Below are 24927 nucleotides of genomic sequence, written 5' to 3'. Positions count from 1 at the left end.
TCATCCATCTCCGTGGCCTTTACTTGAATCTTTGACAATGAACAGCCTGAAATGAGGAAAAACAATATTTCCCTCTTCACTTTACATATAACATTCTGTTAAATCCATTCAAATATAGGCCATAATGTGAGCTAAATTTGACAGAGGCACTGATTCTAAAGTCTCTGCTGGAAAATTCATTTCAGAGGTACATTTTGTCACAAAATATATCTCTTGAAGTCTCTCTGTTTACAATTTTACTCATCTGGACTAAAATGAATGCAACTAAAAACAGCTTGCACTTGGTAACTATGACAACAGCCGATATGAAACCTGCATAGAATAGAGATGACGGACCAAAACAGCTGAAATTCTCTTACCTCTTATGACTGTTGAAAAGAATGGCATTAGAAAGTCTCAAAAAAAAAAGGTTTAAATACCCCTTCCCATTGTGAAAAACATAATCACATTCAAAATATCCTTATTTTGCATAGTGTTTTCTCACAATATATACACTGTAAAATATTACCGTAGAAAGACCCATGAAATATAGCATCAATATTCCTGTTTCAGGAAGAGCACAGACAGTCGATTGCTGATACGGAAAACGTGGAGCCCAAAAGTGTGACATACTAGTGCATTGTGTTAGAAAAATAACCTTTACCCGAAGAGAATGGAGATCAGATTGTGCATCCTGAGGTACCGTAATAAATCACAAGAAAAAACACCACGATATATATGTGTATGTATATATATATGCATACATACATACACACATATATATATGTGCGTGTGTGTATTTATATCACATAATATGTATGTTATATATATATATACACACACATATATGTATATGCATATATACATATATGTGTGAGTGTGTGTATGTATATGTATATATACAGGACTATCTCAGAAAATTAGAATATAGTGATAAAGTTATTTATCTTCTGTAATGCAATTAAAAAAACAAAAATTACTTTTTCATATATATTCATATATATAGATATTCTAATATTTTGATAAAGGATTTTTGAGTTTTCTTAAGATGTAAGCCATAATCAGCAATATAAACATAATAAAAGCCTTGCAATATTTCAGTTGATTTGTAATGAATCCAGAATGTATGACTTTTTTGTTTTTGAAATTGCATTACAGAAGATAAAGAACTTTATCACAATATTCTTATTTTCTGAGAGTCCTATATTAATACATACATGTCACGCAATGATTTCTGTGAAAAAAACACCACTTTGTGAGGTATAAAGACCAAAGAGAAACACATCGCTGGAAAAATATTCTCAGTTTGCAAAAAATTGTGACGCCAGTTTGGTTTTGTTTCTCGGACCAACGGCTACGCTGCTGCCGTTCGGCTAAAATCAAATAAAATATCCACGCCGCCCTTGCTTCTGCTTCTGCTTCTGCTGCTTCTGCTGCTGCTGCTGCTGCTGCTGCTGCTGCTGCTGCTGCTGCAGGCCCTCTGCATGTGAAACAGGAAATCCACACCATGCTCAGCTATAATTCCCACTGTAATCCAATTGTAATAACATTCCAGAGAGTGTTTCGCAGCGGGCAGACCAATGTGGACACTGAGGAGAGGGGCAAAAAACATGGAATTCAGGGGCGTTAAGTGCTTTAAAAAAAAAAACAGAAAAGAAAGTTGTTTTCGGTTAAAATAATGTCTTTGGTTGGTGCCCATACAGCTCACTTTTATACTTTTGGAAGCATCATAGCCGATGCTTGGCTGCAGCTTTTGCAGCGGCTACAACCAGAAATTACTCGGTACCAGGAGCGGGAAGATAAAATGCACCGCAGGATGATCAACATTAGTCTAAAATAAATACTCTGATATAAATTGTTGTAGTGATGGTAGATATTTTTCATCGTGCGGTGCCAAAAGTTGCTGAGAATAGAGGATTTAAAAAAAAAACAAAAAAAAAACAAACAATCTTTCAGCTCTCCAGTCACTGCGGAGTTACTCTTCCATAGGAATGTATGATAAGATGGAGTGCTCCTGCGCAAGGGCGGCCAGTTCTTTGAGGAATTCGGTGAACAGGACAGTAGCAAAGACTTCGGTCTGATCCAGAGAGATGGCTTTGGGTTTCGGCGGCGGGGAATTCTTCAGGATCTTTGCCGCCTCGCCTTGTGCTGAGCCTCTGCTGCTACTGCTGCTGCTGCTGCTCTTGTCTGAGGACACAAGGATTATGTGGTTTTACGACACAAATTGAACACTATCTGGAATACCTTGGTGATAAAATGCCGTTGCAGTTCAGAAGTTGTTCATGAGCGTTAAAATCAGAGTCGGCCTTCGCGTCGGCATTTCACATAATACTTTGTTGATCTGACGTGGGAGGAGCTTCACTCTTGCATCCAGAGTACAGAGGACCCTCACTTTTCGCGGGAGTTACGTTCCAAGAATTTGCGCACAGTTGAGACATAATCATTTTGATGGTATTTACAAATATATTAACGCTCAACAAACCTCACCCAACCCTTTACGAACCTCCCCGCAAACTGATATCAACCCACCATCGACTTTATTACCTCCCACACTCCTAAACACTTTTGGATCATTGTAACATACAATAAACATGGAAATACAATACAAAATGTAAAGTAAATGAATGAATAAAAAAATCATATTAAAGGTAAAGCAAATGGAAATTATTTATGGGCGTTTATTTATTGAGAAGTTTTATATTTTCAGCAATAGTCAGCATCTTTCTACACAACCGAGGGCACAACCTACAAGGAGATCAGCTGCTTCTCTCCATGAACCAATCAGCATTGAGTAATGGAATAACATTGGCTCAATCAGCCAATAGCATGCCAAGTACAGATCTATTCAGCCAATCTATATTCAGGTAGGAGCGAGAGCTCGCAATGCTGGGTATCTTTGTTCAGCAAAGGAGAGCTTGTGTTTTATTAATTCTAAAAAATGAATTTTTGTTTGATTTGACTATAATCTTTACTGTTTTTTTCTTCTTCTCAGGCTAGAATATGAAAATGTCATCACACAAAAAAAAAAAAAAATTCAAATACTGCAAAAAAAAAAAAAAACGCTAAAGAACAAAAAATTGCGGGAATTGAATTGAAAAAAATATCTGCAAAGTAGCGAGAGCGCAAAAGGAGATCCGTGAAGTAGCGAGGGTCCACCGTGTTTCTGAGAATGTTTTTTTTTCAGAGAAATTATGTTTCACCGTGTGATTTGCCCAGGAGACTTGGAAGAACATCGAGACAGAAGTGTTCCGACCGTTGCGTTTATATAAATAATGTACGGTCTTCACCAGATACAAGATGTCTAAGGTTTCTGGAGAGTAGTCATTCCGCTGGCCTGCCAAAGTTTTATCATATTCTTTGATACATTCACTGTTTCATTCGGATGTCACATTAACATTCAACCGTTCACTCAGTCATTCACAAGTCTGGACAATGCAGGGCCTCACTTGGACTGCAGGTGAAATATACAGCACTGTCTCAGAAAAATAGAATATTGTGATAAAGTTCTTCACCTTCTGTAATGCAATTGAAAAAACAAAAATCACTTTTTCATGATATTCAAATATTTTGAGATAGGATTTTTGAGTTTTCTTAAAATGTAAGCCGTAATCAGCGATATTAAAATAATAAAAGGTTTGCGATATTTCAGTTGATTTGTGATGAACCCAGAATGTATGACATTTTTGTTTTTGTAATTGCATTACAGAAGATAAACAACTTCATCACAATATTCTAATTTTCTGAGACAGTCCTGTAATGTGCAAAAATATAGGATATATATGTGCATGAACCACTTTGCTGGCAAATTTAATGAGAAACTGATCAGGAATCCTCCCGACCTATAAACTACTGACATGTGATAATTAAATAACACGTGGTGAAATGTCTATTTTGTGTTAGAACATAATATATAAGGAGTGCACTGTGTTTTTTAATGCTTATTCGAGCCAAAATACAGGATATTTGTTTGTGAAGGCTGTGACTTTGGAGTAACTTTGACATACTTTCTCCAGCGTACGTAATATCGTTGCTGATTTTTGCAGCCGCACAGGAATGTTTTCATTAAGTCTTTGTTGCTCAGAACAAAGACCCAAGAAGCGGCTGTTCGCTCACCTGCTGCTCCCAGAAATGCCTCCCTGGCGAGAAGCCAGTGCTGGGCGGCGACGATCAGCTCCGGGAAGTCCTTTCTGGTGGCGGCCAGACTTTCGATCTGGTTCTTCACGGTGGCAAGTACCTGAGAAAAAAAAATAACAAGGAGATCCAATTTATACCGGAGGTGGTTACATTGATGCACTTAAAGCTGAACTAAAGGGAAACAACCTTGAAATCCAAATGCGGCCTGACATTTTGTCTTATACAAGAGGCAATCACAGACTTTTACTTTATCCTGTCCAACATAACAAATAATAATAATGATAATAATAATAATAATGATACTAATACTACTACTACAACTAATAATAATAATAATGCATTTTACTGAAGGCACTTTATTTAACACTCAAGGATACCATACGGACATACACATACTCGAAAATAGAAACAATGAACATAGAAGCAATAAAAAAAAAAAATTAGACAAAAAAAATGAAATAACAATTTGGAAATAACAAATAATAAATAACAATTAATGAATAACAATTAATAAATATTAAATATTAAATAATCGTCTCTAAGTGTATTTCCACTCGTCTCTAATTGTATTTTCACTCATCCAAAGGCCTCCTTCCACAGAAGAAGTCCCAAAATGCATCTTGTTTATGTTTAATTGATCAAACAGGGGGATGGAAAGGCACGGGTTACCTGGTAAAGGGATCGGACTGTGGGCTGGAAGACCAGGTTGGTGTTGAGGAGGAAGGATCGCAGCAGGGGCTGAGGGTAGGACGCCAGCTGGGCCAGGATGCCCGTCAACAACAGGTTAACGTGAAGGGAGTTGGACAGCATGTTTTCCAGGCGAGATAAAAGCACGCTGACGAAAGGACCTGCAGACAAAAAAAAACAAAAAAAAAAACGGCTCAGAACCGCCACCCTGCGGAGACGACCGGGCCGTTTGGGATCCACGTACCCGTGAAAGGCACCGAAAGGTTTCTGCTAGCGCTTTGAAACGTGGCGCCGAACGGCAACGGCGCCTTCTCCGCCTCTGGCGTCTCGGCGGAGAAGGAGCTGAAATCCATGTCCTCCTCTTCGTCGAGCGTCGCCGTCGGCTTCTTCGCCTCCGCGTCCGGTTTGGCCTGTTTCTCGCCGGACTCCGCGCCGAATGCGCGGATGAGCTCCTCGTACTGGGCCAGCAGGTCTTCGCCCAGCTCGGCGGCGGAGCGGTTCGGGAGATTGGAGTTGGAATCTGCTTGACCTTTGGATGTTATGTCTTCACTGCTCTCATCTTCGTCGGGCTTGACGGGGGCGGAAGGAGTCGGAGCGTGCCCGTTTTTAAGGGGGGCCGGTTGGGGGTTCTCTGACTTTGAAACTTCGGTTTTGGGTTGACGCCGCTCCGTGGATGAGGAGTCTTTCTTCGCAACCAAATCGTACACCATGACGTCGTCCTGAAACTCGGACTCTTCGATGTACGAGCCTTTCACCAGCAAGATGGCCGTTCTCTGCATTTCCTGAATGTGCCTCGGCGGCTCGGCGGGAGGCGGCTGCGGAGGCGTCCCCTCAATGGGAGCTTCGGCCGTCTGCACCGGGCAGGCGTCGTAACTGTCGTCCCACTCCAGCTCCACGACGGCGGGCGGGTCCGCTTTTAGGGGCCGCTCGGGTTGAAGCCGCGGACCCGGCTGCTGCGAAACCCTCCTGACGACCTTCTGGGACGGCCGACTCCTCGGAAACGACTCCTCCAGAACTCCGGGCTGGTATTTCTCAGGAGGCGGGTCCTCGCTGTCGTACGGCGCCGACCAAACCTTGCAGGCCTGCGTGCAGCTGCTGATGCGGACGTGGGCATCGTAGAGGTAATGAAGGTAACTGACATCCAGGTAGATTTCCGACCCGATTGTGCAAGAGTTCCCGGAGTCGTCGCCCTCTCCTGCAACACTCTCCTTTTCCACTGGGAATGACAGATAGAAGGTGCAAAGCAGAACTAATGCATTTGACATTAAAAACAGAAGGAAAATAAATCAATAGATAATAAATAAATGAGCGCGACAGGAAACTCAATACGGTTTGATAGATGAATGCTCGATGATCCTCAATGGTTACATCCATCAGCATTTCTTGGTCCAGGAAAGACTTTAAATGAAATTTAAATGTATTTATTATAATTAATTAATCCCTTGCAGGAAATTTGTTCTCTGCATTTAACCCATCTTGGATCATCTTTGCCCCGCAAATTACTGTTAAAAGGTGCGACTTCTTTAGGTGACCGTGCTACACTCTGCTTCCCTTCTTTCAACATGCAGAAATTCAGATTAGCTGGTTCATTTGTGCGGTGTTTTGTACCTTTCTTGGACAGATGAAGGTCTGGAGAGGCAGGAGCTGCGGAGAAAAAGAGCAGCAGAATGACGAGATGAACCGCTCGTCCACGGGTCGTCTCGACAGGAAGCGAGGAAGCGTTTTGGAAAAACGCGGCGTCGTATCAAACCGGTCGATATTTCACCTCACCTTTGGAGAAAAGGATTGATTCCAGCTGTCGGAGGGGAGGCGGGCTGTGATCAGGAGAGCAGCATGACGGCGTGAGAGCCAGAATCCTGGCCGCGGACACCGAGTAGCAGTCCCTCTCCCTCACCACACGTCGCTGGCTCAACATCATGTGATTACAGGGGATCAGGTATCTGAGGAGAAGGTGGAACGCGATGTCGTGAACAAAGCGGAAGCGTCGCGTCAAATCTCCGGGATGCGTCCGGGATGTTTCTTCCCAAAGTCACCTCAGAATGAGCTGCAGCATCACGTCTTCACAGTAGAAGCCGATGAGCGTGTGGAAAAGGGCCAGGGAAACGGTGCCCAGCTGAAGGCATGGAGGGAGAAACACAAGCAGTTTCAGGTTGCCTTGTGTGAAATAAAGCTAATAGAGAAAATACTAAACTCCACGGTTATTCTAAAGTTTTCAAAAATCACGAAACAACATTTCGATAGTGACGTGCAAAACTCCATTTCACCTTTTACTGCTGTCGTTTTTCTGCAGGAGCGCACTGACTCATATGAGACGCGAAAGCAAACGGAGCGGGGAAACTTCCAGTTCTTTGCATTCGCAAGTAGATGTTTCATCTGGCTCACGGTCAAAACACATCTTTAACCTTCAATTTAGCTTAAGAAAACGCTGAACCCTTTCAGCTGAATCACTCGATGTCTCACGTAGACGCCTTATATCGAGATTAGTGATTGGATACATCACTATATATGAGCATCGCCGTGGCAACTCTATTTTTATTGTTGTTTAGTTCTAGTTGTGTATTTTTCACCCTCACTGTTCCTTGACATTGCCCATTATCATCCCTGTCTACTCATCTGCTGTCTATTTATTCATGGATTTTTTTTTGTCTTGCTATATCCTGTCTTCATTTTCATATTCATATATTTATTTCTTTTTTTTTCCTAACATTGTAACTGATATGCTGCTGTGTCAAAGGAATTTCCCCTATTGGGGATCAATAAAGTTCATCTTATCTTATTCTTATCTTAGCTCGCAGCTTTTGTGTGGTGTGCTGTCACCTACTACAAGCATTACTCATAAAACCGAAGAGGTTTTGGTTTAGTGCAACGTGTTTGCGTGTTTATTCCTGTACCTGAAAGGGGGTGTTGATGCGGCTGATGAGGGTATCCAAAATGTGAACATTGTCATGGCGATGGAGGAGGATGAAGGACAGGAACGTCTGCAGCAGAGCCGGCTCAGTGACACTTCTCAGGAAGAGGTCGAGGTACGCCGTGGTGGTCATCACCTCCTCCAGGGTGAGCTGGAACCCGGGGAAAAGTTCGTTAGACGGCAGGAAGTGTTGACAAACACTTCCTGGTTTTTATCCAATCGGATTTCAAGTAGGTATTCTCACATGAATAACAACATACAATGATATTACTTTTAATTAAATCCAATTGGTGCATTTCTAGAAGCAGGAAACCCTCCCTAATGTCCACAACATGGAGTTTTCTTCTATTTTGCCTTCATCCACATCATAAAAACAAAAACAGACTGATCTCATGCACATTTTTAAAGAAAAAAAAAAAAGACAACAAAGTGTCAGCCTACATATCATAAAAATACAAATGCATTACAGGCATCGACACGCAACGGACACGACATGTGACCCTACGGACCGATGGGGTCTTTATCTTCTGGTTCAAACAGAAATGAATTCCTTCGAAGCACGATTTTTTTTTTTAAAACCACCCAAATTTGAAACCACTTGTCAGAGACAGAAGCTGTTAAACGCAGCGCGTCGGCACACTGTCAGCTCTCCAGCGGTGCCTGAATAAATCACGAGCAAAGGACGCATCCGTCGGGAAACCCGGTTTAATAATCTGACATGTCATGTCAATTATTTTATTCCATGTCACGGTTAACACCCCACCCCACCCTCCACACACACACAAACACACAGACACACACACACCTAACGGAGCATCTCCTCAGCACAGGGCCATGATTGACTCAGCTTAAATAGCCTGATGTCAAAACACAAATCTCCAGCACTGTATCCAATTTCGGGACCCCATTTATACCGAGTTGAGTTTATTCAAAATAGTTCACATTTTTCCGAGATATCATAGTGGATAGCATGCAAATGACAAGAACTGGCCAGAAAGCGCTTGTAGTTCGGAGGGTTGATTTGCATCCCGTGCAGAAAAAACAACTAGGACATTGAAGTGATACGGAGCGAGGAGGACAAACACTCACCTTGTGGAGTGCTGGTGCAAGAACAGGAACAAGGAATCCATTGTGGATGTAGCTCAGCAGCTGGTCTCTGATATCAGGGTTAGCAACCTGCAAGCGGACAGTTGTACAGTCACCGGCTCGGCCGAGCGCGTTCCCCAAACGTGAATCCTGTTTCCGTGCGGCTCTTCGACGAGCGTCTACCTGAATAACGGCGTTGCAGAATTCCAGCGAGTTGAGAAACTGGACGAGAGGCGGCATCTGCTGCCAGTCCTCTCTGTGCAGGCAGTGCCACTCGTCGCCGGGAACCTCCAGCTTGGTGGGCAGGGACGAGTACAGGCCGCTGAGCCCCGTTGCCAGGACCTGCGCGGCAAAGAGGAAGAGGGTCAGGACGCCAAACCGTCGTCAGATTTACGACTGACGGCCAAGACTCCAGTAAAAAAAAAAAAAAAAAAATATGACATACACCCCTATAAATTCATGGCTGCCGGTTGATTTATGCTTTATAAGCCGCCGCTGCAGTACTTGGTGTTTAGTCAGCGATTGCTGTTATATTTTCTTCCTAATAGAAACTAGTATTTAAGGCTGAATCAACCAGTTTTACTTGCAGTTTTCACATTCCTAAATAGCTTTAACAGTTATCTATCAACATCACACATGTGTTATTTGTTCTGTCGCGCAGCGGGAGAGTCATTTGTTTCGGTAATTATGAGGCTAACTGATGCGTTACTGTCAGTGTACATGCTAAACTCCTGGTATGTAATAATACGGTTTGTTTTGTTTGTAATGACTGAATGCCTGGTATTTACGGAAGACGGTTCCAAACAACAGATCACGCCGAGCCGCCGTCTAATGTGACTATAAAACGGCTCATCATTCGATGCATTTACGGGTACATCCTCAGTCAGATTATCCCCGTAGCTTGACAGTGGAACCAATTAAATTCAGACTTCTCCAGTGAATCTGGCATTGCATCAAAAGCTTTGTTTGTTTTTTTTTGTTTTTTTTTTTACATTGCACCCTCTGCAGCTGTGGGTAACCGACATTATTAACATGGGATTATCCAGGACAATCCTTCACGCCAAAACGGCTCAGTCATTAGGAGTTTGGGAAGTTTCACTGACTCAGAAACACAGAGAGTAATTCATCGTTTTCGCTCTGACCGGACAGAAGTAGGTGTTCTCCGCTATGTGCTTCGCCACTCGCTGGTTCTCAGCAGACAGAGACATGATGAGCAGCAGGGCGTCTCTGGCTTGCTGGCCCACCGTTCCCTCCCTGTGGATGAAAGGGATGAGCAGGGAGAAGATGAGGAAGTTGGTGGCTCCCTGATCGTTGCTGGTGTGGAAGAAAAGCTCCAGGATGGAGGGGTCCTTGGCGAGAACGCAGCACAGCTGGTTGAGCAGCAGCACCAGCTCGGCCTCCACCTTGGGCGCCGCCGTGGCCGAGCAAGACGACAGGAGCATCATGAGCGGCCTCAAGATGGGCTTGTGATGCAGCAGCGGCTGGCGCGCCTGGCCCACCAGCATCTCGTACATCTTCAGCTGCTCCAGCTTCATGTCGTCGGTGAACTCTCTGCGGAGGCTCCACACGAACAGGCGCTCCATCACGTTCTCCATCACCACGAACTCCAGGATGGGGCCCATGGCGCCGGCCTTGCCGCTCTCCTCCTCGATCAGCAGGAACAGCATGTGCTCCACATAGTTCTGCACCGCGCTGGCCTCGTCCCCGGGGATGGGCCCGAAGCGCGGGCTGATTCCCGAGCTGGTGGCCAGGTTGATGACGCCCAAGGAGGCAAAGGTGGAGCTGTTGCGAAGGGGGTCATGCTTTTCTAGGATCTTCACCACCTGCAATGGAAAAAAAATAGAATATTACCTAAAAAAAAAAAAGAACTGATAACATTTTGAATATGATATTTGTTCATCAAGATTGAAGGAGGTACTGCTGTGATAATATAGAACATGGTTTCTGATGGCCCCTTTAATTACACACATAAGTAAATATTCACATTTGCAATAAATACTTGCATACTGACTGTTTTGTTTTTACTTATTCTATTCTTGTCATTGCTATTGACACTGTTTATGTTATCGTTTAGTTTTGCTTGTCTATTTTCACCCCTACAGTCCATTCTTATCCTTGATGTTGTCGTTGTTGTTGTTCTCTCCTCTGATTATTGAATTGTGGATGTCTTTTGCTTTTTCTAATTTTCTTCTCATTGTCTCTCTATTTATATTCATATTAGTACTTATATTTATTGACACTTATAACTGTTATGCTGCGGTGACAAAAGAATTTCCCCAATGGGGATCAATAAAGTTTATCTTATCTTATCTTATCTTATCTTATCTTTAGAATAAGCAACATTTCTTTATATACCAAATAATGAAAACTTTGAGAAATATATAACATGTGACAAAATAATTTCCCCTATGTCGATCAATAAATGTATCTTATCTTATCTTACATTATATTATATTATATTATATTATATTATATTATATTATATTATCAAGGAAAAAATAGCAACATTTCTTTATATACTAAATAATGAAAACTTTTAGAAATATGCAACTTGTGACAAAATAATTTCCCCTATGGGGATCAATAAAGTATATCTTGCCTTATCTTATCTTATCTTATTCAGGCAATAATAGCAGCATTTCGTTATATACTAAATAATGAAAACTTTAAGAAATATGCAACAATTGTAATATTGCGCTCACTTTCACAGCACCTTCCTTTTTATCAGAGCAAGCCAAAAATTAGAAATACAGAGATTAGATAGGTTGAAATGATGCGGGGAAACAATTGACAAAAATACGGCATTAAAAGACGAGCAGCGAAGTGCGGATGAACTGAGTTTGGTTACAGAGAGAAACAGTCCTTTGTGTATCCAGCCCCTTCCCTTGTGTGTCGGCTGCATAGAAACCAGAGTCATAATAATGGAGCCAGTGTCCCCGGCCTGCCCTGCCACTGAGACAATAATTGGCTGTGCACAACAGAACTGGGCAAGGCTGATGGAAACAAGTCAACAGACATTATAATCCCTGGCTGAGCACAACAGGACCCGAGCCTCCGGGATCAGTGAAACCCCCGCTACGACGGAGGGAGCAGGTAGGCATTTTTGAATCCATATAACCACCCTAAAATTGCATACCTGCATCAACCTTACATTTGGACCAGCACTGATACTCACTCCAGCTCCACTGCAAAATAAATAACTTGCGGATAAAGTGCACAGGGAAGAAATGATCTAACATTAACATAATAACATGATTCGAGCTGGAAGCTAAAGCACGGGATGCGGTGAACGGGTGTGTCGTAAAATAAATGCTTAATGTCTTGTAACAAAGGTGCACAGATAGCACAGTGGCAGATTTATAAGGCCACTCAGAGGCGCCATAGTGACCAGTGTCGGCCCGGTCACGACGCGCTCGTATAGCCAAAGATTGTTGCGTGTTTGTCGCTGTGAACACAGCGAGCTCTGTCAGGCCTGGAGAACGGCAGATAAGGCGACGCAAATGAAGATAAATCTAATCTACCAATGAACCAAGAGGAGGCTGAGGTTACTCGTCACACGTTACTCTGGGGTTTCAGGTATTTCCAAAACCGAAAGCAAATTCAGGAGCGCTGTTATCAGGCTGCTGATTAAAAGTCTCTGCAGGGTTGGAGCTATGTTGCAAGTTCGCCCAAAATGAGGGTGGGGATCCTAAAATTCACTTTTCTCTCTCGCTCTTTCTCTTTCTACCCAAGCCGGTCGAGACAGAAGGCCACCCATACTGAGCCCAGATCTCCCCCAGATCTCTGTTTTTCACAGGCAAAGGTCGGGTTTCTGTGTTTGGTCCAGACCTGCAAGTGTCTACAGATAACTGTGTTGTGATTTGACAGCAAATAGAATACATCTGAAAAAGCTCCCGATCACATTCGGTGCATATTTTGCCACTATTCTAAAAAAATCAACCCTGATTTCAATGAAAATTACCACCTCATTCTGCAATCTCAGCAATGTCGGGCTAATGCAAGGCCGTTTTATCTTATCTACATCAAGTTGCTATACACTAAACCCCAAAAAAACATTGAATATCAGAACAATTGCTCACAGCAGCATTAAAAGCCATAACTATCAGGTGGTTAAAACCGAATCCCCCTACATATTAATGCACGGATCCAAAAAAGTATGGGACATTTAGCAGATGGAGTCAATTGCATTAATTAAGCCTATTTTTACAAAACGGTTGGACTCAAAGAGTTTTAGACTGGCGCCGGACATAAGCATCATTTCTGAGATGACCTACATGAGTGGATTTTTATTCATTTATTTTCTAATTTTTTTTTTTAATCATTTTTTCAACCGCACCCTTTCTTCTTTTTTTCACCCCTGATATTTCTGTTACTATTTCATGTCATGACACGATCACGTCACCTCCTTATATGTGGTATCGATGTAGGGAAAAACGAAATAAAAATTGAGTTAAAAAAGAAGAATATCATGACGATAACTGATTCATTCCTAATCCAGACGTCAATGGTGTACTTTATGCAAATACTCGGTTAACTGCTGACTGATGCTGTTTCTTTTTTTTCCTCCATCGAATTGTTTGTGTCTCAAAGGATTCAAATTTCCTCATTGCAGCAGCAACAGGCGTACAGAGCCAGGAATGGCTTCCATAATCATGTTCATATAATAAACTCTTACTTGTACCAACACGTGTTAACCAGAGGAATTATCCCTTTCAGTAGTTGAGTGGAGAATTACGGCAGGGCGAAGCAATTGTCGTGATGATTCAAGAAAAAAATAAATAAACAGCGGGGGAGAAAATTAGTTTTGTCCTTTTTCAAATTGCAATAATGACACGAAGGAAGACGGGCCTTTGGTCAACTGGGAAAAAGTGAAATCAATTCAGCCGCTCGGAAACACTTTGGTTTCCAGGAGACGACGGAGGCAAAACAACAAACGAGTAAACCTGATTTACTAGGCTTTAAAAATCATTTAAAAACATTAAGTACGTTCAATATCGACTGAAATATCGGTATTTTATGCGTTCTTTAGCGCTGACCTCTCCAGTCAGGGACAGAAAATAAAATGATCGTCGCGCCGATAACTCCGCATATGCTTCAGGTCCCTCGAAAGGGCCGCACGTCGTCCAGCGAGCGGGAATGCGTTCATCTCGGGGTGGGAGGTGGAGGCCTCGCAGGCTGCCAGGTCCCACCCGGGTGAACCAGGACACATGCTGCCGCAAAGAGCCAGAAGTCTGAGACGGTCAGATTCTCACTGCCAAGATTCCAGCAGCCGTGACTGCACTGGAGTTCTCGCTGTTGCCAGGACGGAAAAAAAAAAAAAAACTACAGTCAGAAACACTTGTACTGTGTGAGGGGATATTAGGAAGTTCAGCGCAAGTTTTCTCTTTTTTACATTTGTTGATATAAGACGTGTTTATAGAAGCGGCCGGAGCCATATTTCCATCGACATCTGTATTTTGTTTTCCCCGCATTCCCTACATTGTAACTAAATTCATTTACACATGCTTGACTGCGGGCGCCATAAAGTCCTTTAGTGGAAATGATAGCAATAAAACTTTAGAATTAGATTCTGTCACCGGTGGTGACAAACTAATATTCGGGAGAACTTTAGCTCCATTCATTATCTCTACCAGGCCGTCCTGCATGGCGCGTATGGAGACATGCAAGTTTCCAGTGGACATGTTTTCTGACTGACTGAGAAAATCCGAGAACCTGGAAGAGAACATCCGGACCCGACACAGAAAGATCCCCCGCTGGGATCAAACCGGTGACCTTGCTGCGTGGCACAAGCGCGAACCGTCGCGCCACCCGGACCTAATTACGCGCAGGCTTATTTTGATATGGAGGGAACTAATGAGGAGGCACAGCAGGGCTCCTGCTGCTATGAAAGCTGGAACAGCGACGAGGCCGACCCATGACTCCAACTGCTAATATTTGCATCCTGGAAGATAATGGAAACATCACTATTTGCATTTTTTAGTTCCCCACGCAGATCCAAGAGGACGATCCAGGGATAAGCTCAAATTTATCACAATGAAAACAATCCTCTATTAGTTTTTCAGAAGGCCTCCCAGATGTACTCACAGGACTGTCTCAGAAAAGTTCTTTATCTTCTGTAATGCAATTACAAAAACAAAAATGTCATACATTCTGGATGCCTTACAAATCAACTGAAATATTGCAAGTCTTTTGTTATCTTAATATTGCTGATTATGGCCTCCATCTTAAGAAAACTCAAAAATCTTATCTCAAAATATTGGAATATCATGAAAAAGTAATTTTGTTTTTTTCAATTGCATCACAGAAGATAAAGAACTTTATCACAATATTCAAATTTTCGGAGACAGTCATGTAAGTTAGCAATCTTTTGCTTTGTTTATTTCAAACACAAATAATTACTATCTTAAGATATATTTTAGATGAACAAAGTTTCTCCAACTGTTGTTGGCAAGTGAGCTTGTCAGAAGGCCGGCTGAAAAGGAAGTCTGGGCAGGCAGACAAAACTAAATTTAGAGCGGTTTCAAGCAGTGAAACGTCTACACAACTTTCATCAGGACGTCGGCAAAGTTTGTTTACGTTGGAGTTAGCATTAGCATTAGCTTAGCCAGATGTGATGGAGATGAAGAGATAGTTGCACCGACACCCACTGGATTTTACCGATCGAGAAAACAATAAAGTATTGTTTAATAACTACTTCACAAGTGAGACATGAGAAATGGTAACACAGGGTATTTGTCCATTTCAGTGGATCCTAGCGCTTTACCTGAGCCCAGTGGTTCTTGAACACGATCATGCAGGTCTCTGGATCCACCCCTTTCAAGACCAGGGACTGCCCATCCTGGTTTCCATTGGCAACCATGGAGGCCATCATGGTGACCGGATCTCATGTGGGTTACACCATGTCATAGGCACGGGAAGGAGGACTTTTCGGACCGCTTACGGAAGGAAGCCGAGACCACGGGAGGGAGAGCGATCACAGGGGACCTGAGGGGGCGGAAGACAAAAACAAATCACGGCTCAGAAAGGCTGGTGAGATAGCAACACCTGTGAAATGACACGGAGGACGAATCGTGGTCTCGTCTCCCTCTGCACGGCTAGACTGCAGCTATGACAGGCATGCAGGAAAAGGGAACAATAACAGGCAAAGTCAGATGACTCAGTCGTGGAGAGGCAGCGCTACACTTTGGCTCAGAGTTGCGCTGCCGCACCCTGGACTTCGTAAGAAGCTGTCAAATTGCTTTCGGAATACCGCGGACGCCCGAGCGGATTCCGGCGGCCCCCTGACATCACGCTTATTACACATGGAGTTCGACGGACGAAACGGCGAATGAGTGCGAGCTACTCGGCGAGAGAACAGGGGGGACGGTTCCTTGTTTTTGCGGATCAGACTCTCACGTGGCTTCGGCGGGTACGTTGTGTTTGCAAGTTTGCGCGGATCACATCAGTCACAAGCCTTGTTTGGACAAAACACGGCATATTACTTGAGTTGAAAATAGCCTGTAGGCAGCTTTGTAAAGCAGCTCCAACACTCACATTGGCATCGTGGACGTTTGGCAGATGCCCATCTTTTTGCCTTAGAAAAGGACTTAATTTGTTGTTTCCCTTGGAGAGGATGCTGCTGGAAAATCTGACTCGGCTTCGACAAGACAGAGGTTTTCTTTGACAATCCTGGGAGCGGCGAAGGACTACTGCTTTCTCAACGGGGTGAACATGAAACTAAACACAGGTTCATGTTTCCACAGAGTGTACTTTAAGACCCACGGCCATCCCATAAACCCCAAACAAACGGTCCATAATTGTACGGTTATGATCGTAACCGAGACGACCAAAACTTGCCCAACCCTTCGGGGGCGAAATGTCGATCTGTCAATGCTCTCAACCCCCGTGAGTTTATTTTAAGCTTGGAAAGGCACTGCTGTGACTCTCAAAACCTTGAATCATTTTCCACCTGTTTGTATAAGTCCCTTTAGACTACGGTCCGATTAAACGCTTTTGAATCGCATTTAAATAAAAACATTTCCAACGTTGGATTTTTCCGTGTTGTTTTTTTGATGGCCGCGTATCCCGACAACGAGATTAATAATCAGTGTGATCCTCATCGATACGGGCACGTATTCAAATCCGAGTACAAGAGCAAAAGCGGATCAGATGCGGCTAATCTCGCTGCGTTGCTCTGATAACAAATGTTTATTTAACAACACTAATAAGTCGATTACAGAATATTTGACATGGAATTGTTCGGAAGAACTCGGTCGTCACCGCCATGCAGCGGTCTGTGTTGTTGTGAGCTCTCGCTCGGGCGTTTGACCTGGATTTCATCGGACAATTGAAATGTAGGTCAAGCTAAACGAGATAATCGACACGAATGACGGCAGAGGGAATGATTTTCACATGGTGCATATTAACGTCCAACTTCAAACTCCGGTCAGCAGATCGCAAAACCCGCGGAGCCTGAAATGACATGTCGGCCCGCCGCAGCATCAACACACCCTCGGGGGCCATTCGGGGCAAAAATGAAGCCAAAAGGGGTTCGCGAATCCGTCCGTAGACCCTCCTCCGGACATCGAATATCAGCCGCCGCTTGCTTGGCGACATGCGATGAATCTGTTGGGGTTTCCCAAAGGCCGTGATATCACTTTGATAACGGACAGTTTAATCCTCCTCCGCCGGCCAGGACTGCAAGATCTTACGCGACCGCTCGCTAAAACAAAGCTGGTATGAGCTCACACACAATACACGGCGTCACGGTCACCGCGGGAGATCGACCCATAATAACGCAGCAGCTGCACGGCCCCACGCCAAACCAGCGCCTTCAGGTTCCTGCCCCTTCTCTCTAGCCTCTCAGCCAATCACGGAGGGTCCCCGTTTTTTAAATTCAATATCCCAACGTACGACGGGAGCAACTCCCCGCCGCAAAGTTTAGGCGTTACGAGTCAAAGTTACACCATCTGCTTTCACTTAGGACGGTTCCATCTGGTCTGATCCTCGAGGAGGAATGTAAAAAGCAGCGTGACGTGAGCTGGCGGAGGATTCTTACCTTCTCCGAAGCATCTTTGCACGGGACCTGGCATCTAAGAGGAGGAAGACTTCTTCATTCTTGTTCTGTTGTCAAACACACACACAGAAAAGGAGAGGAAGAGTATATGTGAGGTGGAGGAAGTGAACGTCGGTGCGAAGGGCGAGGCATGGTGGGAAGTGACTGGACATGAGTAAGCTGCTCCGAACACGACTTGGGTCGGAGGGGAGGAGGGAATGAGAAGGGAGGGAGGGAGGGAGGGAGGAAAAATGAAAAACAGGGTGTTTGAACGTCAACAAATATGGTGGAGGTATGTGAGAAAAAAAAAAAAAATGTAAAAAATCACAGCTATGCCGTCCAAATGCTGTCTGCTTGTTTTCATACTTTGGTATCTCTGAAGGAATTTTGCATCCATGTTAATATCGCGTCCTCGTGACTCCGTGGCGGGATAACACAGACGTCCGTCGCAATTAGCGCTGCCACGCAAATGCGCTCTGAGCTGCGAGAGGCCCTTTTCCTCGCCCCCGACCCGTGACCACCCACTCCCACGGCGACCTTCGTGGGAATCCTGTCACACGACACCGCCGACCTCGCATGTGGCGACGTAGGATTTTAAGTTGAGAAAACAAAAAGTGGGGATTGATTGAAGTAGCCACTTTTGAATCCGCGGGCTCGGCTCTGCGGGAGGCGGCTCGGGACGGTTAGCGTTCGAAAAATGGGGGGGAAACGTTCAACCGCTCCGCGGAGCGTGATGTCGTGTAAACAGGGAGTGTGAGGGAGACAGATTGTGAGTGTGTGAGTGTGTGTGGGCGGGTGCGATAGGAAGAGTCATCAAAAACCCATTTGGTTCATCAGCCTGGGTTTCATTCCTCGCCGCGGACTCCATCTGAATTACCGTGTTTAAAAGAAAGGTAACATTTTGAACTGAACGGAGAAAATGCAAACGGACGGTCTTGACATTTCATCAGTTGCTCGGCTTTACGATGTAAAATTTCACATCGCTGTTTATTCATTTTGCACAAAGGAGATTTATGTTTACCGTTGACACAGAAGAACATTTTGTAAACAGCGCCTTTTTCGGAATTTAATAATTTAGCTATATGTGTGTCGTGTCTGGACTCAGCCGATAATTTCCAATTATCTTATTATGGCATTTTTGATAATGAAATGCATTTATTGAAGCTCAATCTCAACCTTTTGAATAGCAGTTTACCGATCTGCTTGTTTCTTCGGGAAGAAAGCCGACGCTGACAATAGCAATCTAGGTCACTCAATATCTTTCAGTCGGTCTCTCCAGAGCGCAGTGAAAAGGAAGGACTAATAATGATGGAATCATTTATATTCCAACTAAATCAGTTGTTGTCTGACTCGTCTCATACAGGTTAAGAAGTCCAGCTGAATTCTCCGGGTTAGATGTTATCAGGTATTCCAATTTTGAAAGTTGGCATCCTTGATTACTTGAATTCAGTTTTTATATATCATCCACATTTATCATCAGGACCATTCAACACCGCCGGAGCCGCAGCCGAAGAAAGGTCCTGATATTGACTTAGTTGTCATTAAAAATACTTCTCGCCGCCCCCATGCATCCAACCTCTCTTAATGATGAGGCTGTGATATTGATGAATCCATTAACTTGTGTATTCACACACCAGCGGGTCTCTGCCGGCCTCCCCTCTTGACCGCCTTTTTGTTGGTCCACGTTATCGATTCATACTCTTCACATTTGTTGGAGATTATGGTTTGTTATTTTGAACGAGGAACGAGGCTCTAATTGAAGATCTGATGCTGAAAGCATTTTATTTTTGAATAGAAAACAGGGTTGGGACATAATGAGATGTTCTGACTCGAATGAGATGATTCAATATCATATATATATATATATATATATATATATACACACACACACACACACACACGCACACACACACAATATATATATATATGTGTGTGTGTATATATATATATATATACATATATATATATATGTGTGTGTGTATATGGGTATGTTTGTGTGTGTATCCATATACATAAACTATATACATAAACACTCATACGTATTTACATAAACCACCTACAAACACATATACGTATGTATACATATATGTGCATCGATGTATATACGCATAAATATACACATGGTATATTTAGAACATATCCATATGGACATGTGTGTGTTTGTATATATGTATATGCATATATATGTACATATATACACGTATATATACACATTTACACAAACACACATATATATCTATGTATATGTGCATATATATATATATATACACACACACACACACATATATGTATATACACGTGTACATATACTGTACATATATATAGATATATATATATATATATATGTGTGTGTGTGTGTGTGTGTGTGTGTGTGTGTGTGTGTGTGTGTGTTTGTGTGTGCGAAAACCAATGCAGACACACCGGTTTTACACACAGACTCAATACAGTACAAGCAGGTACCTTCTTGCTGTGAGACGGTAGCGCCAACTACTGCACCACAGGCCGTCCACTGGACTGAATATTCACCAGCAAAAAAAATTGAACATTTTATGAAAAAAATATTTCAGCGATGCCATTCAGTCTATACTTTTGGTCGAACTCACCGACAAACAAAGCAAAGCATGTCTGCTGAACGGGCCTTTGCCATTCGCCGTCACCTCAAAGGAGGTCTTTCAGGTCGACCGTTCAGTCAAACCTAATTCAGAAGGACGTGACATTCAAGCTCTCAAACGCACACAAGACCAACTCCAAAACACTCTTTTCTAAGGTTCGTGAGGTTCTAACCCTTACCCCAGTGGGACTTTTAGGGGCTGAAGCTTTCTTTCAGACAAAATCTTCCCATTCAATACTTGTGCCAAACGTACAAAATGGCCGGACACGATGCATGGTTTCCTCACAACTCATGTTCCGTCTAATAACGGCCCTGAACGTCGACGTCGGAGACCTTCCCGGTCCCGGCGGCGGCAAATTGCCGCATCAGTTCGAGTAGTACGACCGTAATTGGAATTTTCCGTTCCGCTCTCAAGGAGCGGAGTTGCTTTGATAGGGCAAGAGGTTCTTCGCCTCTCACTCCCAAGGCAAACACTACGACACAGTTTAGGACAGGGATCAGCAATCGCCCTCGTTCTTTCAGCCCGACCCGAAGGTAAAGCAGTTTTCGGAGAAAACAGAAAGAGAGGCTCTAAAAGTGGCTTTGTCATCTTTTAGTCATTTGGTTTCTGGTTTAGTGTTGACGTCCCGGAGGGTTTCGTGCTCACAGGTGCGGCCTGCGCTAACAGCTCAAAGGCACGACACGCCCGTCTTTACACAAAACAATCACCATCTTTCCTGCTGAGCAAGCATTCGCAAAAGTTGCGGTTATTTTTTTTTTTTAACGACCGTCTGGATGATCGGTACTAGATCTTTACTCTGGAGTTCGATTTCTGCAGGATGACACAGGGTTATGACAACGCACAGCCGAGGAGGAGCAGAAATGTGTGCGTCGCGGAAGCTCAATTTCGGGGGATTCGGCTGTCTCGCGAGGCAATAAACTGTAGTCGGACGAGGAGGATTGTAAATAACCCGCGGAGCAGGAGGAGGCAGAGCAAACAGCCCGAGATCCAGCGCAAGTTTCTTGTGTCTGAATGAAGAGTTAGTTGTCAGCGATGAGGCGGGGTAAAGATGATCAAGGGTTTGTGAGCCAGCGCGTGCCGAGGGCGGACTCTCTGTCGCCTTCTGGTTAAATCAAATTGAATCTTCCTGCCCCACCTACAGTAAGGATATTTTCTCCATTTTTTTTCCGAACTGAACATTGCTGAGTAAATATAGCAGGCACGCTCTGTCCGACAAATCCGTCGCCCCTCAGGCTAACTTAAGCTAGACTGATATCTTTAAGGGCGGAGACGCTATCAAAGTTTCGGAGACCGCGTGTTTTGATCAACAGCTGAAGGGACGAGCGTACCATCTGTTTATCTCTAGTCATGCTAGATGCTATTTTGTGGGGTGCTGTGAAAGCAGTGGCCTTATGTTTTATTTTGTCCATCTGTTTGTTTGTTACATGCACTCATTCGGAAGGGTAAATGAACTTCTCCACCAGTTACCCACGTAGCGCTCAACTCCTATAATGAGAAATGTGAAAGTTTGCCTCAAGAATCTTTCTTGTGAGTTTAATTTGCTTTTCAGAAGAATTCTTATAAAAAAATATAGATAATATAAAACCAGTTACTTTTAAAAAACATGTCATCAACATGAATGGTCTTGTTTTAAGACTCTATTTTTCCATTAATCTAATTAACAGAACAAAGATAAATTGTAGTTTTGACTCTCATACTACATTATTTATGATAAACAAAAGATTTTTTTCACTCCAACAACAGCATTTATATTAACAGTTTATATAGCAGGCTTCAAACATAATGATAAATAAAATAGAAAAAATTGCGAAGTAACACTACTACTGCTACTGATAATAATAATAATAATAATAATAATAGTGAGAGGGGTCAAATGGATAAATAAACAAACAAAATGAGCACAATGAATGCACTTTAACAGAATTAAAGTAATGAATAAGACAAAGTCTTGATTAAAATAAGGCGACTGAATTTATCCAACGAATCTCTTGGTCCAAAAATCTTATCCAGAAACAGGACAGTGTAAAACAAACACGCCATTTATCTCATTGATTAGAAACTAACTATTTGTTAGACTGCGCGTGATGACATTTTACACAGACAAATACAATCGGCTAGACTTTTTTTCTGACCCTTCTGCTGAAATTTACACTGTCCACACTGTCGCCATGGCAACCCAGTGACATACAAGCCAATTAAAGTGATAGCTCCTGCTGAAATATTTAGCGCTCCAGGTAAAGCCACTGACGGCGCAGGATAGAATCTGTCGCCGCGTGCGAAGGCCTCGCCGTCCTCACCCAATCAGCAACAACGCAGGATAGAGGAGGCCGTCCGTGATCTTATCAAGGTTACATTTAGCCGAGAGTGCAACTCAATCTGAGAGCAGTTCAAGTGGGTCCTACCTCTTCAAGTTTTTATTTCACGCTACATGGGAGCTCCTGGCCAGAGGCCTAATCCTAAAGCGGGTTTATGAAAACACGTGAGGTCACATGTTTGATGTATTTATTCATTAATAGTTGACTATCAAACCCATTCCCTCCAGTTGATCACGGGGTTATATAGGAACCCAGAGGAAACCAACACAGACAAGAGGGGGATCCAATCTTTCTGCAAGGCGTAAGGGCTAACCACTGCACCCTCATAGAGGTGACACTATGACAAATAATAATTCATAAAAAAAATCAAACTGGCACAAGGACAATCACAGAAGCATCCATTACCGTATTTTCCGCACTATAAGGCAAACCTAAAAGCCTTCAATCTTCTCAAAAACCTACAGTGCGCCTTATAATCCAGTGCGCCTTATATATGGATCAATATTGAGCCGCAAGAGGTCTCGCAACTACGGGAAGCAGCCGCCGACTCAATTTTCAACAGTGGGTTGTTGAACAGAGAGCAGCCAGTAGAAGCGTCTCTGCAGTCACTATTCGATGAAGGCAACAGTGCTAGCACGCAAACTTAACATCAATGAATTTGGTGCGTTCGTTTTATGAAACACTTTGAACTGTGACAAATTGAGTAGAAAATGCACTGTTTGAAAAAGGCAGCGCAAATACCGGTATGAGCTACCGGTACGCACAGTTGCTTTGGGAGTGAACGTTGTCAGAACGTTGGTTTGTATTCTATTAATGAAGTTTGACTGACCTGTCTGGCTGTTTTGTTGACATTCCCTTCAGCGCAGCTCTATTTCATGGATGCATAACGCAACCCCCGTCACTATTGTAGCTCCTATTATATGCGCCTTCTTTAATTCTTTTTTTAAAATAGGCCATTCATTGAAGGTGCGCCTTATAATCCGGCGCGCCTTATAGTGTGGAAAATACGGTATTTCATCCCTTCCTATCACAGAACTCCACAGAACTTAAATTTCATCTCGTTCATTTGCAACATATTGCATATCTAAGTATTCCCCTCCATTCCAAAGGCCTGAATATCAGATGGATGGATAGCTTTGTTATGAAGTAAGTCATATCGTACATGAATTCAAACTGTACCTACCAGTTTGTCTTGAAACAGGACGGGTCGGACGCACTCAGCAGATAAGACCGCGGTTACGTAATCCTCTGTGCTGCGGGTCTGGATTTTCACAGGCACATGAGGGCTGGCAGGGTGTGGGCTGCTGTGTAAGTGATCAGCTAAAAATATGAAAAAAAAAATTAGGCCTTGCAATTCATTCATTCATTCTGTATACAATCGGGATCACGTATGAGGGGCGGTCATTGGGGGTTCACGTATGACCATTCATTTACACACTTGGGCAAATTAGGATGTCCAATGAGACGCTCCATGTTTTTGGAAACCCACTCGGAGACCCCACACGGCTTCACCTGGTCCTGCCATGTTACGGCTAAATTATCACTGATGGAGACTGAAGAGCCGTTCCGAACACCTGCACGTACACACCTACGCAGGTGGTTGTTTGGCAAGCGGAGAGAGAGCGAGAGAAGAGCGAGCTCTGTTCCAGGCAGATAAGAAAGGACACAATAACCCCGAGGCTGCATTGTGCCGATCAAAAGAATCGCGATCAGATTCACGTGAAAGAACGCCGAGTCCCCCGAGGGGAGCGAAACGACACGCCCGGGCCTTTTCCGTATTCAACAGGAACTTTTCTGCCTCCCTGCGCCGCCATTGGACGGACGTCATTTGTAATTGCCACCAGCCGACTGGGATGCAAAACTGAAACGCTACAAAGACGAGCCCCATAAAACGAATATTCAGGCAATTTTGAATTAGGTAAGTACAAACATTTGTTCTTGCAAACAGGCAGAACGGCCCAAACTTTTTTTTTTATATATATGTTTGGGTAACAAAGAACAGTGACCAAATAACATCATCAAAAAACAAAAAAAAAATCAAAGTTTAGCATTATTCATTTATTTTCACTCTGCAGAGACTAGCTCATTCACCTGCAGATTATTACTATGACTTGGGTAACCTTTTGTTTTTTATTTCATTTTCTAACATTGATTTCAACACAATCAAAAAAT

The 24927-nt window shown here is 43.3% G+C and overlaps 1 protein-coding gene across 2 annotated transcripts in view; it reads right to left on the bottom strand.

Annotated features, from left to right (window-relative positions):
- Positions 1-3: 3 nt before the first annotated feature.
- The window catches only part of fhip1aa (FHF complex subunit HOOK interacting protein 1Aa), a 34231-nt gene continuing 9307 nt past the window's right edge, over positions 4-24927 (bottom strand). The window contains exons 3-16 of one of the 2 annotated variants that reach the window (XM_086157399.1): positions 23939-24075; positions 17832-17896; positions 15558-15778; positions 9937-10617; positions 8978-9136; positions 8798-8884; positions 7692-7859; positions 6834-6913; positions 6571-6740; positions 6409-6444; positions 5045-6016; positions 4783-4961; positions 4093-4213; positions 4-2166 (exon numbers count right to left, since the gene is read on the bottom strand). In XM_086157399.1, the coding sequence (XP_086013525.1) occupies positions 1955-2166; positions 4093-4213; positions 4783-4961; positions 5045-6016; positions 6409-6444; positions 6571-6740; positions 6834-6913; positions 7692-7859; positions 8798-8884; positions 8978-9136; positions 9937-10617; positions 15558-15665 (2973 nt within the window). In that variant the 5' untranslated portion in view covers positions 15666-15778; positions 17832-17896; positions 23939-24075 and the 3' untranslated portion in view covers positions 4-1954. The remainder of the gene's footprint in view (positions 2167-4092; positions 4214-4782; positions 4962-5044; positions 6017-6408; positions 6445-6570; positions 6741-6833; positions 6914-7691; positions 7860-8797; positions 8885-8977; positions 9137-9936; positions 10618-15557; positions 15779-17831; positions 17897-23938; positions 24076-24927) is intronic. The other variant, XM_086157400.1, reaches the window with a different exon arrangement.

Source organism: Fistularia commersonii, chromosome 12, assembly GCF_037954325.1.
Source record: "Fistularia commersonii isolate RoL2024-O1a breed Wild chromosome 12, RoL_Fcom_v1.0, whole genome shotgun sequence".
Lineage (NCBI taxonomy): Eukaryota > Metazoa > Chordata > Actinopteri > Syngnathiformes > Fistulariidae > Fistularia > Fistularia commersonii.
This window is presented reverse-complemented; position numbering and strand designations above follow the sequence as displayed.